The sequence below is a fragment of the Juglans regia genome, chromosome 12, assembly GCF_001411555.2.
Source record: "Juglans regia cultivar Chandler chromosome 12, Walnut 2.0, whole genome shotgun sequence".
NCBI lineage: Eukaryota > Viridiplantae > Streptophyta > Magnoliopsida > Fagales > Juglandaceae > Juglans > Juglans regia.
The window spans coordinates 31,409,918-31,428,674 of record NC_049912.1 but is presented as its reverse complement, the minus strand read 5'-3'; the positions used below and the strand labels follow the sequence as shown (position 1 = coordinate 31,428,674).

The following is an 18,757-nucleotide window of genomic DNA, read 5'->3' as shown; positions in this document are numbered from 1 at the left end:
AAAGAATTATTTAATAATTCTTATAATTAATCAATACATTAACATCTTTTTATTAAAAAATTTTAATTTTATATCTTAATAATTTTTTATAATTATATTATAATTATTATAATTAATCAGTACAATACAATCATGCACTTTATTAAAAAGAAAATGTTAAATGTACTTAAAAAAATTTTAAAAAAAATTATTTATTTATATATCAATTATTAATACGTTAAAAATTATGAAATTTAGAATTTAAAAAAAATAATAAAATAAATCTTATAAGTAAAAATATAAATAAAATTATAAATACATATAGTACTATTTTTATTAAAAATAAATTTTAATTTATAAAATTAACTTTTAAATTTTTATTATTTTTAAATTTGAAGAACATAGTATTATTTGTTTTTATTATCATTGTCACGCTGTCACCTTATTGTTATCATGATTCCTACCGTATAGGTAATCCCAATAGACCTAATTTAAAGGAGTTTATTTATTTTTTTCAGATATCAAATAATATATATTAAGAACAGAATAGATAGCCTTCAAGAAAATGAGTCCAATTAAAAATTATTGCTCTTTTGGAAAACGAATATTTAAACCTCTCTCAATTAGGTGTATACTTTGTAATCACCTCCGAAGTATTAATTTTTACAACTTTTGAACCATCATTTTTTACAACTTTTAATTACCTGTAAAATTTTAAGAAAAATCTAATAAATTCAAAAGGTATGTTTTTTAAAAAAGATTTAAAATATAAATATATTTTTAAAATTTATTTAAAATACTTTTTTATTTTTTGTATAAACAAATAATAAAAATTATTCTTTTTTAACGAATTAATTATCAAATTTTTGTTTTTCAATGTTTTTCACTTTTCTGAATTATTTTTAATTTTTTGTAGTTTTCAATCCAATTTAACATCTATATAAAAAAAATATTTTTAATAATAAATTTCGTTATTATTATTATTATTATCTTTTATTGAAAGATCGTTATTTTTTAAAAAGAGTGAGAGATTAACGAGTCTGCATCGAATAATTTGCATTACTCATAAATATTTCACAAGTCTGCATCGAATTAATTTTCTGCATCGAATTAATTTGCATTACTCATAAATATTTCACAAGTCTGCATCGAATTAATTTGCATAGGATGCAAGAGTAGGGATGTAACTGGTCCGGTCCAGTCTGGTTTTGAATAAAATCTAAGACCGAACCGGTATGTACCGATTTTGTATTTTTTAAAACCGATTACGCATTGGTTACCCTCCTAAACCGGTACTTCCGATTTTATCGGTTTCCGGTCCGGTCCGGTCTGATTTTTCGATTTTTTTAAAATGTAAATTTCACAATTTGTCATTAAAAATTTGTTTATAAAAAAAAAATTGATTTAAAAAAAATTGTTTTATACTTTTATTAATATATTAGACTATATAATAATATTAATATTAGACTATTGGTATAGTTATAAGTTATATATTAGTATTAGTTATAAACTTTTAGTAATTTAATATTAACATTTTATGTAATAATTTATAAATTATAATAAAAAATTATTTCACATATGAATATATATGTTATATATAAAATTTTAAATAAAAATTTATAATTATACATTATATATAAAACTTATATATATTAATATTTAATATATATAAAATATTTTGTATAAAATTTATATATAAAAATATTATTTTTTATTTTTTTTAATCAACTGATCCGATCCGGTTCGGTTCGATTCAAAAAATTTCAAAATCGAAACCGATCAATTTTTACATTTTAAAAATCGATTCCAGACCTGACCGATTCAAAATCGATAAAATCGATCCGATTCGATTTTTCGATTTGAATTTACACCGCTATGCAAGAGTAAGGAATGAGAGAGCGTCGTCGTCAGAAAGACAAGAAGCTCATTTCCTCTTCTTCCTCTCTTCTATATTTGGGGACATTTCTGAATTAATTTGCTGGGAGTTGAGTTTGTACGTTACGCAGAGGTTAGTAACGTAGAATACTAGTAGAATAGCAATGTCCAAATCCTCGTTAAGAGTGATCCGAGGGGGTCTTGTTCTTCATTACAATCATCTGTCAATATCAAATTGCTCTCCTTCGTCTTCTTCAAATCCAAATATTGTCTTTGCCTCTGCTATTCGAGCTCACTCTTCTCTTTCGCCCTCCAATTCAAGAAGTTCCTTGATCTCGCAATCCCATTCAAAACCCACTTTCTTAAATGCCCTCGATTTTCACTCATTCTCTTTTTCCCCCAGTAGCTTGTCTCTCTCGAAAAAACCAGCTCATAGCCCTATTTCTAATGCTGGGGTTGGGATTAGGTTCATCTCTATGAATCCCAACCTGGGCAAAGGGGTCTTCTGGGATAAGCCCGCCACAGCCCTGACTTCCACTTTCTCCCGCTATCGCGAGGCTATTGGGTTGCAAATTTAGGCCTTCTGTAAGCGGAACTCCGTGATTCTCATTGGGTCTGGAGGACTTTTAGTTTGTGCTTTTCTATGGAGGATTATGTTTGGTATAGCAAACACCTTTGTTGGCCTCTCCGAGGGCATGGCCAAAGTATGGCTTTCTCGCCCTCTCTTCTGCTATTGTTGCCTTTGCTGTAAGTTCTTTGTAATTCACATCCCCTAGTAATTACTGCTATCAATTTCCTCAATAGTCTTGCGGTTATAATTTTTTTAAACTCTCATTCCTAAAAAATTGGTTGATAGATTGATTGATGCACCATGTGTTTTCTGAAGACATGGCCAAGTTCTCAAAGACAGATGTGAGTAAGGAACGATGATAATAATTTTTTTATTTTTTCCGATTCGGGAATTTAACTGAGAAAAACACACTTTATATTTGCAAGATCTCTGGATACCTCTTCATAAAAATAGAAAAGGACGCACGTGTCTTTTGCACAGGCATATTATCTCTGAAAAAGTAGTACCTTGCCTTTCTTGCTCCGAATGCTTTGCTTCTTCTGCTACCTAAGGTTCTTCTTCTCAGTTGGCAACCTAGCTCCCTTACGCTTCGTGCAACAACTTCTCATCTTTCAGTTTTTTCTCTCAAATTTGATTTTTTTAGTGACGTAAGAGGCATCAATATCACGAATTGTTCTTTGAACTCACATAGTACTTATTGCTTATTAGGGGATTTTTTGCACTGTGCTTACTCTTTTTCACTAATTGAGGCATTGCAGTCGGTAGAAATTGCCATGTCAAAGAAAAGAAAGAGCCCCCTTCCTTGAGGTGAATGCACTTGTCCAAGTAAATATTTGCAAACTTCCAACTTCCAAGTGGTGTTGAATTAATTTTAATTAAAAGCTTGAAAAGTTAGTTATGGGCTTTGGTAGGAATTTTTGGTTTAGGAACACGAGTATTTTACTGGAACAATCATATTCATATTACTTTCTGCCCTATGGGTCGCAATTGCCGACAGATTAAAGAAAATATCTAAGTATGATGCGAATGCTAGCTGTTGCATCTGAGCTCAGGATGGGACGCCATCTTACTGATCCCATGATTCTACACTCTAAATAATGGACTTTCTGTTTTGCAATAATCCTACTTCGAATCGAAAATCTGCAACCACATTATCAGTAGGTCGTATTAATTCCGTCATATAGGTGTAATCTGCAAGGGCACCTTGATAGTCTACATGCATGCGCTATATGCATGGATCTATAGGACCTAAAATTTTGGATTTTTCTATGCCAATGTATGGGGATCAACTGTTATCAATCATAAGAAAACATGTGAATCAACTGTTGTTGATGCTGTATTGTTCTGAAGAGCAATGCCTTAAAGTAAAGATCTTGTGTTGTGTGTTTGGCGTTTTTGTTACTTAAAGAGTCTTTATCTCTGCTCAAGATTCACAATCAATCCTGATAAAGTTTATCGAATGGCCATGAGGACGCTTAATACATCTGCTGGGATCCTCGAGGTTATGGGTGCCCCTCTTACTGGAACAGATTTGAGAGCGTATGTGATGTCAGGAGGTGGCCTTACAGTAAAGAACTTCAAGCCAAGTTTTAGGAGCAAGCGCTGTTTTCTCATCTTTCCTATACAAGGTTCTGAGAGAAAGGGGCTCGTCAGCGTTGAAGTCAAGAATAAAAAAGGCCAGGTTTACTTCTTTGCTAGTCACTCTCCCTTTATTTCTCATATGATATGAGGCCATGGAGCTTTTTGTAGTTGTATAAGTCACATATGCTACTGCTTGTTGTTCTGCCTCAATGTCTTTCTGTAACATCAAATGGCATTGTTTCTTGAAGTTCAATAATTCCTATGTCCACAGATTTTTTTAAGTCCATTTTGTCGGCAAAATGTAAGTGTAACTGTAAGAACAGTTCCATGTTCTTGTCCTCATTAGTTCCTTTTCTCAGTCAATTTGGGTTTCATTAACCCATATGGCAATTTTGACTAGATTTTACTAGAAGAACCGGTGGAACATAACTATGGAAAGTAATGGGAGATAGGCTTCCCCATTCCTTTTAGCCCCACAATCCTAGTGAATGCGGTATTTAGTTCCAACTTCCAACCGTTTCGTATAATGCCAAGAGATTTACTAGTTGAACCAAATGAAGTTGCCATTTGGCCCTTGCTAATTCTAGTTTTGGTTCCTCTCAAGTGTAAAAATTGAATGCCTTTTCTCTACCCATAACTTGTGTCGTACTATACATAGTTTATTAGCAGTTGGATATTTGACAGCTCACCAAATTAATAGCCAAGCTAAGGCATGCACGAGAGTGACTGAGAGATGAGAGTTCATTAGATTCCACTTTACTGAATATATTAGTTAGAGCTTTATCTAATCTCTCTCCAGTGACACACTAAAACAATTTGTTTTGAAGGAAGAAAAGGGAAAAATGTATGTAGGGAAGCACTTGAATGGTCTGCTTATACTTAGGGAAGTATTGGGTGCCATCTTTTTTGCAGTATGATTTGAAGCTAGTGGCAGTTGACATCCCCATGGCATCAGGACCTGATCAATGATTATTCCTGATCGGGGGATGAAGAAGAGTACAATGTTGGTGGTGGTCTAATATCTGATCTAAGAGATCCTGTAGTGAAAGCAATGGTAGCAACCAAGGAGTTTGATGATCTTGACAAAATTGAAGAAGAGGAAAATGCTGAAAGAGAACTCCAGGAGGCAGAAAGGAAGCACCTATAAGATATTGAGAAGCTTGAAAAAGGTGGCTCATATTGATTGTTTCTTAGAATTTGTTCCTGCCTGTCCAATCAAATCTGTTTTGTTTCACCTCATGAGCTTTTTGAGAATTCTTGAGGGTATAGACAATCTCGGGTAAAGGGAACTGATATCAGGTGCCTTGCATCTGAACTGGAATCGAGTTTTGCAAGGTTTACATCACCTTGTGCTTCTATTTTCATCTTCGGAAACTTCATAATTGTTTGAGTCAAAATTGAGATGGACCGAGTTAAATAAAGCTTATAGTTGAGGCAACATGCCTGACAAACTGACATTGAAATTTAGTTTTTGCAATTTCTGACAGTCTTTTTTTGGAAAATATTTTTTTGGAACTTCTATCGTATTATTTCGTCTATCTTTTTCTGACTTTCTACTCTCCAAACTTATAGAAATGAACTTTACATATACTGGTACCTTGGTCTTTCAAGTGGTTTCCTCAGCCCTCTCTGGACGTCTTTAGGGGAGAAGGCGAGGTAATAATGTTGAATAGCCTGAAATTAATCATCTTGCATGAGGATCCTTCTTCTCTCAAGATACAGGGGATACTTAGATTTAAGGCTATTATTTTTATTTTTATTTTTAATTTATTATTGTTATTATTATTATGTTTTGAGAAGTAAAATTTGAGACTAGTATGTATAGTCTGGACGCTTTTCAAAGATGTTAACAGAAGCTTCTGAGAGTAGGTAAAACATGTTGAACTACTTATAGGAAGTAGTGGTTTCAGGTTCTGAATTGGTCTATAGCGTGAGGTGAAACATGTTGAATATTATTACCAGTTTTGTGAGTACTAAATCCTTTTGGTCATAGATTTCTTATTTCTATTTTATCTCGACCGTAAGGATGTCTTTCAATTTCATTAGATGGAAATGGGGAGAGGTAGAAAAAGGGAGTATTTCGATTTTTAATGCTATCGTCCTCTCACCATTATTGACTTGTATTAAATGATTGAAAATTAGTTATAATATTTCACGTATTTTTCAATAATTTTATGCTACGTTAAAGAATGTTGAGAGATGATGGGTCCTAATCATTGCATTTGAAAGCAGCCTATAAGAGCTGTAAACAAGTGAGATACGCACGTAGTAAAGAAGGGCTGGACCCCCTGCTCATGGAACTATTTGCAACTGGAATTTTTTTATAGGAAAATATTTTAGTCACAAAAGAATTACATAAAAATAAATTTATAAATTGACGTGATTTGATTAATACGTCAGATTTAAAATTATTTTTATTATAAAATAGATTTAACAAATCTTATGAAATTATATTAATTTATAAATTTATTTTTATGTAATCTATTTATCTCTATAACAATTCTCTTTTTCTTAATTTAAAATGGAAAACTCAAAACTTTGGGTTGGAAACTATTAAAGTAGGCAAAAACACAAGGATAATGCTTGTTTTCTCTTATCGTATTTTGTGCTTTTCTTTTAGATAAAATCTTCTCAATGGACAATTTTAAATTTTGGATAATGTTATTATACCTCTAATTTATATCACTCATTTTGTTTCTTTAATGTGATATCACAATATAGTGTCACGTGAATTATTAAAAAAATATAGAGTAATACTAGGTACAAGTAATTTTTTAAAATGTGGACTCCACTTTGAAAAAGTGAGTTTTTCAAACTTTTTCACGGTGGGGTTTACTTTTTTATGAAGTGCTTGCACGAGACTTATGCATTTGGAGAATATATATCATTTTTTAAAAATATATATTCAAAATAAAATGGCTCTAAAAAATAAAAAAGAGGATTAAAATTTTAGATTCTATCTACCATTTTATGTTTGTGTTTTAATTTTTTTAAAATTTTTTAATATGTCACATCAATGAAGTATAGTGAGTGGTTTAAATTAAGGAGTAAAGTAGCATTTTCCTTATATTTTGCTTGGTTTGCCAGCTATGCCTATCTTTTTCCCAATTAGACTTTAATCGAATCTCAACTTCAATCCTTTTACGTAGAAGTAAACACGGAATAGATTCCACAATTGGGATTCCATGTACTAGAATGTTAGTACAAGGAACAGCAAGAGATGCAAATTAGGAGTGCCCTGCATGCACAATTAGAGATTGCGGGGGCACTGCATGCACAAGTAGAGATGCACAATTAGCCACAATTGAAAGGTTGTCTTTTCCTCTTCTTTAGACTTTTCCTCTTGCCTTCGTTCTTTATTTCCTCCTTGAAGCACGAGGGATTTGGAGTTGTGGGTAGAGAGGCTATTGTTTGGTTACACAAATCATCTCAACTCATTTTATCTCATCTCATCTAACTATTATAAATTTCTCAAACTCTCATACAAAATACAATAAACAATTCATTTTTTTCAAATCTAAAAACAAAAAGAATATTAAAAAATTAAATTCTAACAAGATTTTATTCAGCTTTCATCTCATCTTATCTTTATAACTAAACGAGACCTTAGCTATCTCCAATAATTCTCATCTTATTACCCCTCTCTCTCTCTCTCTCATAGTTCATAAATCTAAGAGTAAGCATTATTTCAAAACTTATCAATAAGAAGGCTTGCGAATAGATTTTTTCGTTTTTCAGTTTATCAAAATTTATTTCAACCTAATTTTCATAAATTGCATCCTTTCGCTAATCCGAATGGAATATAAAGTATTGAAAATTTGAAATGAGATCACAGTATTGATCTAATGGACCTATTTTACGTTTATTTTTCTCTTATTGAATGTTTTCTTCCTTGAATCCTCTGAAACCTTGGCGTCATCCATGCATATTGTAGTCCTTTGGAATGAAGTATACAATTTAGCATTCGATACTTACAATTAGATCCTCAATCGGGAAATTTGTCAATTTAAGGGAGAAAAAAAGAAACAAGAGATAAGTTTTGTTCCTCAATCATAATCCGAAATTGTTACAATCCCACATTGACTAAGTATGAGATTGGTTGGGGGTTTATAAACTCCTAGACACATTTCCCTTGTAAGCCGGTTTTCAAAAGTGAGTTCTACCTAGTGGGTTCATGCAAGTGGTATCTAGAGACAGACTTTCCTTTGCAGCTGTTTCATCAATCCATGGAACTGAAAAAAATTCTCTCATCATTGCTCAAAATCAAGGAGCAGCTTGAACAATCACATCAACGTTTTGAAATTGTCCTACAGACATTCAAGGATGTCAAGAACGACTTTGAAGATTTCAGTAGCAACTTCGATACAAATTTAACCCACCTGGAACATCAACTTTGTGCATTGCAGGAAGATGAACTCGCAGAGACGATGAAAGAAAATGAGGAATTCAGTCTCAACAAGATTTTTTTTTCCTTTGTTCCAAAAAAGTCCTTGGTTCCTCCCCTTCCAACGATTGTACCGGGCCATAATCAAGCCATAGTAAAAAACAGAGTGGAACCAGCTATGGGAACCATTCTCGGCATCAATGGTAAGGATTTTGGCACCCTTATTTTCCTATGCACCAGACGAGAGTTTGACCCAGGTGGTGTTTCTTTTCCCTGTCTCTTCTCCTCATCTTCTTAAGCAATTCTTGGGCAAATGAGAAAGGAGATCCCTCAGATTTATTTCTTTTCCTGCACTTTCTCGAGAAACAAACACATATTTTCAAGGCCCTTAATTTCCTCCCTCATGGCATGTACATCGGTTTCCTCACATTTCTTCTTCTCTAACCTTTGTTCTGTCGATGTCACTTTAAATCCAAAAAGCCAACAACTCTTCTTCCACTCCTTGCTATATTTTTCTCGTTTATTTCCTCTATTTTCCATGTCTTTCTTCATTTCCATTTGATGTCAAGCAAACTTGATTGCTGAAAGATCATCAGTATGAGAGCTGCATGTAATGTGTTTGATAAAAGCTAAGGCACAACTCACAAGAGCTACGGAAGCGGGAATGAGATCTGGAATGGGTACCCTTATGATTTTCAAGATCAGAGGGAAACAACCAGACTGCATGATTTTCATGATGCATGAACCTAGCTTGCAGCGACCTCGTCAGTCTCAACGCCATAGCCTCTATTTCTCAACCTCCTTACTACTCACAAAAGCTCAAAACGTTCGACGGCCATGGCAATTTAGCTCCATATGCTACTTGGACCTGCAACGCAATTCTGGAAGGCAGTTTTGGAAGCTCATGTTCAGAGATCGTCTCGCTTGCCAATTCAGTGCTCATGTTCCTGTGCTACGAGTTTTCACTTCTCAGAATGAATAGCTTCATCGAGAGTATTGTGGACAAGTTCTTGAAGTACTATGAAAGCCTTGAATCCAGACCAGTTTTTTAGACTGTGGATGGGACGCTAAAGTGGACGGATTTGATCACGAAGTTTTTTTTTTATCAGGTTTTTGGAGAAAAAGCTTTTGAGAAATTTGGAAAACATTTCATCTCGATGCATTTCTCTGATCAACACCTAGGCACACACAAGAGGATGCTTTTGTTCAAGTTTGCCCTCCCATATGCGAATAATATGGCTGATATGACTTGGGTGGTGGCTCTTGTACCTTATTATATTGACTTGATCAGGCATTACAAACTTAGTTCTCAAGCTCGATCTAAAACAAAAGCAGCTAGATTAAAGGCTGCTCAAGAGGCATCTCACTTTGCGCCTCAATTGTTTGTGAAAATGACAATTAGGAGTGTCGTGGGTTTGATCTTTAGGTGTTTGTTGTTGGGTGTGTGGTGCTTTCGAAATCTAGCTCGTCAAGAGAAATTAGGAGAGATTATTGATGAACCAGTAAAGTTGGTTTTGATTGGAGATGAAATGAAGACTGCAATTAATATTGGCTTTGCCTATAGTTTGCTTAGACAGGGAATGAAGCAAATTGTTGGTGGAAGCTTAATAACTATCCCTGGACTTTTAGATATGAGTGATTCTACCGTGAATTCAATTGTCACAAACATGCTCCAGTGGCCCCACAGGATTGTTGTTCTAATTGGTGGTATACTTGTCGATACAAGTGAATTAGAGCTTAAACCACTAGAAAAGATTGTCTTGACAGTCGTGAAGGCAAATGATTTGAAGAACATGGAAATGATTGGAAAATCTGATCCTTATGTTGCTGTGTATATTCGGCCACTCTTCAAGGTCAAAACAAAAGTTTTTGAGAACAACCTCAATCCTGTTTGGAATCAGACATTTGAGTTGATTGCAGAAGACAAGGAGACACGGACCCCTGTACTCGAGGTCTTTAATATGGACATTGGGCAAGACAAGAGATTGGGGTTGGTAGAGCTACCCTTGATTGAGCTTGAAGCTGACATTAAGAGTTTGACTTGAGACTGCTATCATCACTTAACATGTTGAAAATAAAAGATAAGAAGGATAGAGGTACAATTACAATCAAGGTCTTGTATCATGAGTTGAACAAGGAAGAGTAGTTGATTGACGGAGCGACATCATTGGTTGGGTTTGGTGTTGGAATGGTGGGTACCGGTCTTGGTGCTTGGGTTGGACTTGTGGTAAATACAAAGAAAATTTTCATTTTTTACTCGGGTGGTAGTTCAATTGTGGGCAAGGATGCCGCACCTTGTGGACAAGGTGCTTCTATGGGGATAGTTTGTCACAGTTCCCGAATGAAGGACATAGGCTATGGGCCTTGGATCAGTTTAATTTCATTTACAATTTCAAATTCAACATGTATTTGGACTACAATATAGTTAGTGGGCCTTAGGCCTTAGTTTTATTTTTCTTATATGCTTTTAGTGTGTTAGCCTGGGCCTACGTAAGGATCATCTCCTTTATGTGCGAGCCAAGGGCTTTAGGGTTCATCTATCCAAAAAGTTAATTAAAATTTTTATTTCCTTTCCCTTATCTTCTTCTTCATTTCTTCTATACAGGTGCTCCCCTCGAAGTGAGCAATTTCAATATATTTTTCTTTAAGTAACTAGAGGTGTGGTACAAGTTGTTATGAACCCATTAGATAAAACTCATCCTTGAAAACCGGCTTGCAAGGGAATGGTGCTTAGAGGCTTATAAACCACCAACAAATCTTATACTTAGTCGATGTGGAATCGTAACAACCATCATGCTCCGCAGCCGACGTCCACGGCGGTCCCGCCGCTCACACGGGTTGGCTGTGAGCTAGGTCTTTCCTAGCCCCAGAAGAACACTGTCATGCCGGCATCACCCCCCGTGCCGTACAATTGCAACCGTGCCAACACGGACTGCAAACGTGGGGTGGCTCTGATACCACTTATAACACACCTCTAGTTACTTAAAGAAAAATATATTGAAATTGCTCACTTCTAGAGGAGCATCTCCATAGAAGAAATGAAGAAGAAGATAAGGGAAAGGAAATAGGAATTTTCATTAACTTTCTGGATAGATGAACCCTAGATACATTGGCTCATACATAAAGGAGATGACCCTTACATGGGCCCAGGCTAACACACTAAAAGCATACGAGAAAATAAAACTAAGGCCCACTAACTATATTATAGTCCAAATACATGTTGAATTTAAAATTGTAAATGAAATTAAACTGGACCAAGACCCATAGCCCATGTCCTTCATTCGAGGACTGAGACAGAAATTGTGTGGAGATAAATAGTAAGAGACCTAGGGCGATAAATAGAGAATATATATATATATATGTCGAACACTGAAATTAACCAAAAGAAGCTAAAGCCTTGAGAAGGAAGCCGAAGAGCAGAAATGGTGTGGAGAAGAAGGGGCTGTGATCGCTATCCAAAACATACACATGGGATGGTGGCCACTTTTTTATCATTGCATCTTGTTGTTCCGGTTTCACCACCCGATCGTGCGCAGTCTTGATGTAGATCCGCGGCACCATATCTATGTTATGATCTCCTGGAAAACGAGCAGTGTGTAATGCTTTGAATGGTCCTGGCTTCAAAAGCATCCCAGCTAGGGTTGAATCCTGAGGAAGATCCACATGGCATTTCGGTCATTAATATTTCCTGACTTTAAAATATGTGCGTCTCTATATATGCATGTGTATCTAGTATCTACTACGCACACGCACAAACACATTATTGAAGCAAGCAACTATGAAAAAATTACCTCTCGGGGGCTCAAATGGTAGATGATTTTTCGTTGAAATTCCTGCTTGACAAGGGCGCTTGTTGGATGTTGATTCGGACCCAATCCAAATCCTAATTCGTAAACATCCCCAAATTCAGATAGATCGGGTACTCCCTGTTACAGATAAAATTGAGGATTATTTACCTTACTTCTCATGTAAACAGACTAAACTGATCCCACATACATCATTAATCGCGGACTAAATATTCCAACCAATTTCTTACTCCTATATTTTTAAAAGACACATTGCATTAGCTTTTTTAATTTTATTGCCCTTTTTTGTTGATTAGTAATTAAGTTGCCTACTTGTCAGGGCCAAATGTGCAATTAGTTAGTTAGGGAAAAAAAGAAACTAGTGATCTTAATTTCGAGGCATCATGGAGATTGTCTCCCAGCAACGTTACTCTCATTTTTCATGCCATTGAAATGATATTCTTTATAACCTCTAGTTCTTTCCCACAAGTACTTCCCACCCCTCAACTCTATTTCTTACGTCTTCTATGGCTTTCATTTTCCTTTTTAAGCTTTTGGCATATGCAACTTTTCCATTTCTTCTCCTTAACCGATAAACATCAATTCTTTACCCTCCAGCCCAGGGTGAAGGTTCCATTTTCGTCGCCTCATGCACTAGTGATCTGGGGAAGGGAGGCAGTCCTCTGGCCATCTCCTCCACCCGCCACCCTTCCTTCCCCCTCTCCCCTCTTACTTCCTCATGTTATCTTTGTTTGTTTTTTCTCTCATTTTTTCAAATCTATGTTGTTCCGTCCACTTTAAACCCCGTGTCATCCCAAAAACATTGTCGCATCCAGCTCCTCTGCTACCTTTATTTTCTTGACCATCAAACCAAGCGCATGAGGCATCACCCTTCTCGATTACATTCCATGCTTAGACATGTTTCTTTTGCATTCTTGCAAACGCCTAGCTTTAACCTACAATTGGAACACTTGGATGATTATGGATTCCAGTTTCAGCATCGCATTACGCGGTCTCTACCTTTTGTCTTATTGTCAACTCTAGAGTATGGATATACTTATTTTGAGCCTTCGACTCTTGGTAGAAAAAAATGGTATTCGGCAATCAGCAACGAGGACAACTGAATTGTATTTGATTGTTCTTTATATCCTAGGAATCATTCTTATGCAGCTTAATTACTTCTTTTTCTGCTTACTAACATATATTGAATATTGTTGAGAAAGATAAATATTCTTTCGTACGAGTAGTATTTGACAACTTATGGCTACAAGGCACAAAGAAATTCTATAAAAATAAACTTATAAATTGATATCGTTTCATATGATATATTAGATCTACATTATAATAAAAATAGTTTTATAACCTAACATACCATATCAAGACACGTTAGTTTGTGAGCTTATTTTTATAAAATTTATTAGTAATTAAAATATTTCTCAAATTAAAAAGAAAAATTCATTGCATTAATTTTCTTATGGGGGAGGTGTAAACAGCGCAACGCTTCTAAAGTAGTAGAAAGAGTACTTGCTAGGCACCGAGGAGGATGAGTCAAAGTAATCATAAAGAGAAATGATATTTATAGTAGTATGTAGGGGTGATAAACAGTCCGGTCGGACCGACCGAACGGTCTGACCGGACCGGACCGAGATTTAAATGGTCAATCTCAGTTCACGTTTGAGAGGACCGAAAAGTTTCGGTCCGGTCCACGGTCCAGGATTTTTCGGGTCGGATCAGACAGAATGAAAAATAAAAATAAAAAAATATTTTATATATATTATTTATATAATAATTATACAATTAACAATATAAAATTTTAAATATGTTATTAATATACTTGTTAATATTCTATAAATTAACAATATTTTATATATATCTTCATCTAACCTATCACTATTAACAATATAAAATTTTAAATATGTTATTAACACTTGTTAATATTCTATGAATTAACTAATATATAAATATCAATTAGTTAATTATATAGTAATTATATAAATTAATAATATAATTTTCATCTAATTTATTATCATTGACCATATAAAATATTTTTTTTATTGAGTTTGTTACATAATCCACATTAATAATTCACTTAATTTAATTTAGTATTTTAAATAATTTTTTTATTAATTATTTAAAAAAATAAAAATAAAAAGGCCGGACCGAATAGACCGACCGGACCGATAGCTATCGGTTCCGATCCGGTCCGTATGGGTGTTCGGTCCAAAAAATGATGAAAAATATTCGGTACATCGCCGAACCGGACCAGACCGGACCATTTGCACCCCTAGTAATATGTGTGCAAGTCTTGCACATTTTTTTTTAAAATAGATAAATATGAGACCTAAATGAAAAAACTTATTTTTTTAATGATAGATCTCACTTTTTTTATATATAAAATATAAAATATTTATATACTCTAAAACTGTATCTAATATTAGACAGACAACAATTACCTCACAGTCATTTGACTTTAAAGACAGTTGGCAGCAATCTCTTCCCCCTCCCACGCCCTGCGAGCTACTCTCACCAGAGCGGGCCGGGATTCGGGAAGGCCGAGTTCATACGACCCCATACGATCGCTCAGACTAGTTTTTCTCACGCTAATGATTACATGATCTCCTATATTTATTGTTATAATATAATAAAGCTCAACCAGTTAATTAATTTAAGCAAGTGAGAGCCAAAAGTGAGGAACACAGGGTTAGGATAAAAGAGCTTTACAATTTTGACGTCTTCATCTGTAAGGAAGCCCGATTTGAGCATGGTTGCTGCCACATACACCGCTAGGAAGATTTTCTTTGCAAACTTATGTGTAGCCTGAGTTACACTCAGTCCTCCGGCACTATGTCCCACTAAGATAACCTGCGTGAAGGAAAAAGAAAATATCATTAATCTACCTAAAACACACACAAACATACACACGATATTATATACATGATCCGATTAGATTTTAATAACCATATCCAAATATGAAAAGGACAAACTAAGACCATATATATGCAACCTGTTCATCATCGGGCAAACTAGACATGAAGTCCATGAGTGGCTTATTGTAATCATCGAAAGAAAGAAGGGAATCAGGATCGGTTTGATCTATTCCGGCACTTTTAAGGTCAATACACGAAACCCTGAAACCGGAATGCTCCATGAGGGACCTGATTTTGTACCAGCACCAACCTCCCCCACTTATACCATGCACCAGCACAAAGTGTGGCTTCAAGGGTGGTGCTGCCTTCTCTGTCTTACGAAGCTCATCTCCCATGGCGTTCTTGGTCGATCTTTGGTTTTGTGCTCCCAGCAGGCCTCCAATCTTACTCCTGTATGGCTTCTTTCTCTTTTCCCCCGTTGGGGATGCTTTATCATGTGAAATTGGGAATAGTCATGGGGTATCATCATATGCGCTTTAAATTATAATTTAATCATATTGTTCCAATATTTTTCCATGAGTTTTCATTACATGCGCTCCGGTCCATTGTAAGAAAATTTGATTCTTTTACCGAGTGAACCTGCTTTTGCATTGATGTTATCTAAGTCATTGCTCACAAGTCACATGGCACCAAAATTGCAACAGTACCGAATGAATCATGATATACTCATGTTTGTGGAAAAAATAGAGGAATGAGATGATATAATAATTTTATAAATAGTAGTAAAATGGTTTGTGAATAGTAATAAGATATATAATTTGAGTTAAATATTTATAAAGTTAAAATATTGTTATAATATAATAATTTTTTAATACTATTTTTATTTTGAAATTTAAAAAAGTTGAATTATTTTTTATTTTATTTAGAAGTTTCAAAAAGTTGTAATGATTAATTTGAAAAAATTATAATGATTAGTTTGAAAGTGTTTATATTTAAATAATATTTAAGAAGAAAATAAAATAGGATGAGATGAATATTATTTCCAAACAAATACATGTTGTGAATAATTTAGGGGACATTTTTAGCAAAGACTACGGACGCATATTTGGAAATGGAGATTTGCCCTTCAATAGTACAGCGGCAAGAATTAATTTTGTATAAATACTTTTTTTTTTTTTTCTCTTGAAACAAAATTTGATTTTTACTCATGAAATGCATTGTGTGTAGTTATTCCCTTATTTTAATTGATTTTATTTATTTGCTCAATCGCATACTGGGGGCCAGCCATATATATCCTTTTTCCTTTTGTTGCTTACTGCGTGTTATTGGAATATATCAAGTCCAAGAAATTTTAAATAATGGTTTCCCTTATCTCTTCTCTGTGCGCGTTGGACACAAAATGTCGTAATCTCCATCAAACCTATGAGGAGTGGTCAAGAAACAAAAATATTGACTTCTGACCAAGTTATATATATATATATATATATGTATTAACAACTTGTAATTAAGCATGCAACTGGACAAATTAAATATCTGACCGGCCCGGTTAAATTTTTAATCAACTACGTACATACGAAATTTTATGGGCAAATTAAATATTTGCACGCCAATTAATTTGTGTATAGTGCCGCCCTTCAATTTATTGTTATCTCAATTCCAATCTTATGATGTTTAACATGTTGGATGGCAGGAAAATAGGATAGCACACAAATTGGCTAGGCATGCACGGGTGGTGGAGAGCACTCTTCAATGGTGGCACTACTCTCCAGATTTTATTAAAGCCAGTTTGAATGTTGATGCTGAACTTATCCTACAGGATTGATGTATTTATTTGTTAAGTCTGATTGTTAGTTTTGTGCTTTGTATTGCATTTACATTTTCTTCATAATAAATGAAGTTCTTCGGTTCTCAAAAAAAAAAAAATTTGCTATCTTGAACTCGTTATCCTCACGTGACGTCGTAGAGTTTCCATGCGAGGAAATTAGTGAAGCCTCCAGGAACATGGGATCGTGATTGAGATAAAATCATAAAAGAACCTCACCCCCCAACATCTCTAACAGTAAAAGGTTTTGTAATCTCGGATAATTTCGGTCATGAAAGTACGGAAGTAGTATTATTTTTATAATAGAAAAGGCTACAAGCAGCTTGCATTGGGAAATGAACCTACTTTTGATGACGCTAGCATCTGTAAAGATGAGTAACTTGTAGGGGACCCAAGTCAGTCTTGTCCTTGCAGTAGTTTTTTCCTTATCATTAACAGGCCAGCATCGAGTTTTATCACACATTCAACCTTTTTACTGCCTACTTCACCCAAAGAATCTTTTTCTTCCTCTCTCCCGACTACAGTGATTTCTTGATGGCACGGCTGATTGTCGATCTTTATCGGTCTGTACCTAAAACTGAGGGAAGGAAGGAGGTGGTTGATCTTCGTCACATTACATGACTGGGGGGAGAGGTGATGTGTTCAAAGATGTTCTATAATCTATTAGAGATATTTCCCATAACAGACAAGATTCTTAATTTGCTGTTCTATAATCTATTGACGTTGCGTCGAGAGTTCGAGATGAACCATTCTTTCTTTCTTTCTTTCTATAGTACAGTTAATGGAAGACTTTTAAGCTTTTGAAGCTTTTGAAGTCATCCCCTTCAAGAAAAGTAATGCTTGCAAATCGGTACGCATGATGCACCTCTATAATAATTGTTAATATGACAAGATTCCATTTAAAATTCTCTAACTTTATGGCAAATTAAACTGTGTTTACACACTCGGGACTGTACTCTCATCTCCCCAGCAAAGAAAGCCTTTTTCTCCCTCAAATTTATGTCTTTTTCATGTATTCTCACTATATGCAACCATTTCTTTCTTCCATTGTCGTTTATTTCGGTTCCTCCTCTCTATGAGTCACGTTCGTTTATAAAGAAGCTTCTTACAGCGATTCTAAGAAAATGATATCAATTAATAACTCATCCAAGCTTCCCCGGCCCTTTCCAACCATTTAGGTCTTATTTAGATTCATAACTCAATTCATTTTAATTCATTTCATCTCATATAATTATTATAATTTTTTTAAATTTTAAAATAAAATATAATAAATAATTTAACTTTTTGACAATGATTTAGCCTGGACACGCAGCAGCCACCAGCCTTCATCGTGCTTAATTTGATCCCTCACCAGTTCCCTTGTTGTTTTGTTATTTATTTATTATTTTTTTTTTTTGCAATATATCCGTTCCTCGTGGTAGATTTTCAACTATGAATGCAAGTAAATTCATGGTGATTTCCTAGTTAGCATGCATACCCTAATGTCTCGAATTGTATGAGTTTCAGCATCAATACTTCACCTCATTTTTTATGTAGACAATATTACCCCATGTTGCGTCACTCTTATCAAATCGGAAGAGTTAAGTGCATTTGAATAGTGAGTTGAGATGAGATAAATTAAAATAAAAGTTAAAAATTAAATAAAATATTGTTAGAATATTATTATTTTAAATATTCATATTGTTTTAAAATTTGAAAAAGTTGAATTGTTATTATATTTTATGTGAAAATTTTAAAAAAATTGTAATAATATGATGAGATGAGATGAAACACTTTCACTATCAAACTAGCCTTATAGTATTTACAAACTTGTTGGGTAATAAACTACTTACTGAAATCCATTATATTCATAAATAAATTAAAGTTCAACACGCTACAAGATACAGAGCCTTT

General features: G+C 34.3%; 1 protein-coding gene and 1 pseudogene across 1 annotated transcript; one reads left to right on the top strand and one right to left on the bottom strand.

Annotated features, from left to right (window-relative positions):
• Nucleotides 1-1,875: 1,875 nt before the first annotated feature.
• On the top strand, nt 1,876-5,364 carry LOC109005283 (annotated as a pseudogene).
• Nucleotides 5,365-11,441: 6,077 nt separating this feature from the next.
• On the bottom strand, nt 11,442-15,563 carry LOC109005284 (methylesterase 17). Its single transcript, XM_018984135.2, has 4 exons — nt 15,180-15,563; nt 14,897-15,037; nt 12,182-12,316; nt 11,442-12,038 (listed from the first exon to the last, which is right to left on the bottom strand). Exons 1-4 carry the CDS (start codon nt 15,435-15,437, stop codon nt 11,766-11,768), a joined length of 807 nt encoding a protein of 268 aa, XP_018839680.1. The 5' UTR covers nt 15,438-15,563; the 3' UTR covers nt 11,442-11,765.
• Between the last annotated feature and the right edge of the window lie 3,194 nt (nt 15,564-18,757).

Bases quoted from the DNA above. Each gene is read 5' to 3' on its own strand.
- LOC109005284 (XM_018984135.2), bottom strand. From the start codon at position 15,437: ATGGGAGATGAGCTTCGTAAGACAGAGAAGGCAGCACCACCCTTGAAG. The intron at 15,038-15,179 runs GTTGCATATATA...TCCTTCACGCAG, and splicing joins GTTTGCCCGATGATGAACAG to GTTATCTTAGTGGGACATAG. The intron at 12,039-12,181 runs GTAATTTTTTCA...GATCTTCCTCAG, and splicing joins ACCATTTGAGCCCCCGAGAG to GATTCAACCCTAGCTGGGAT.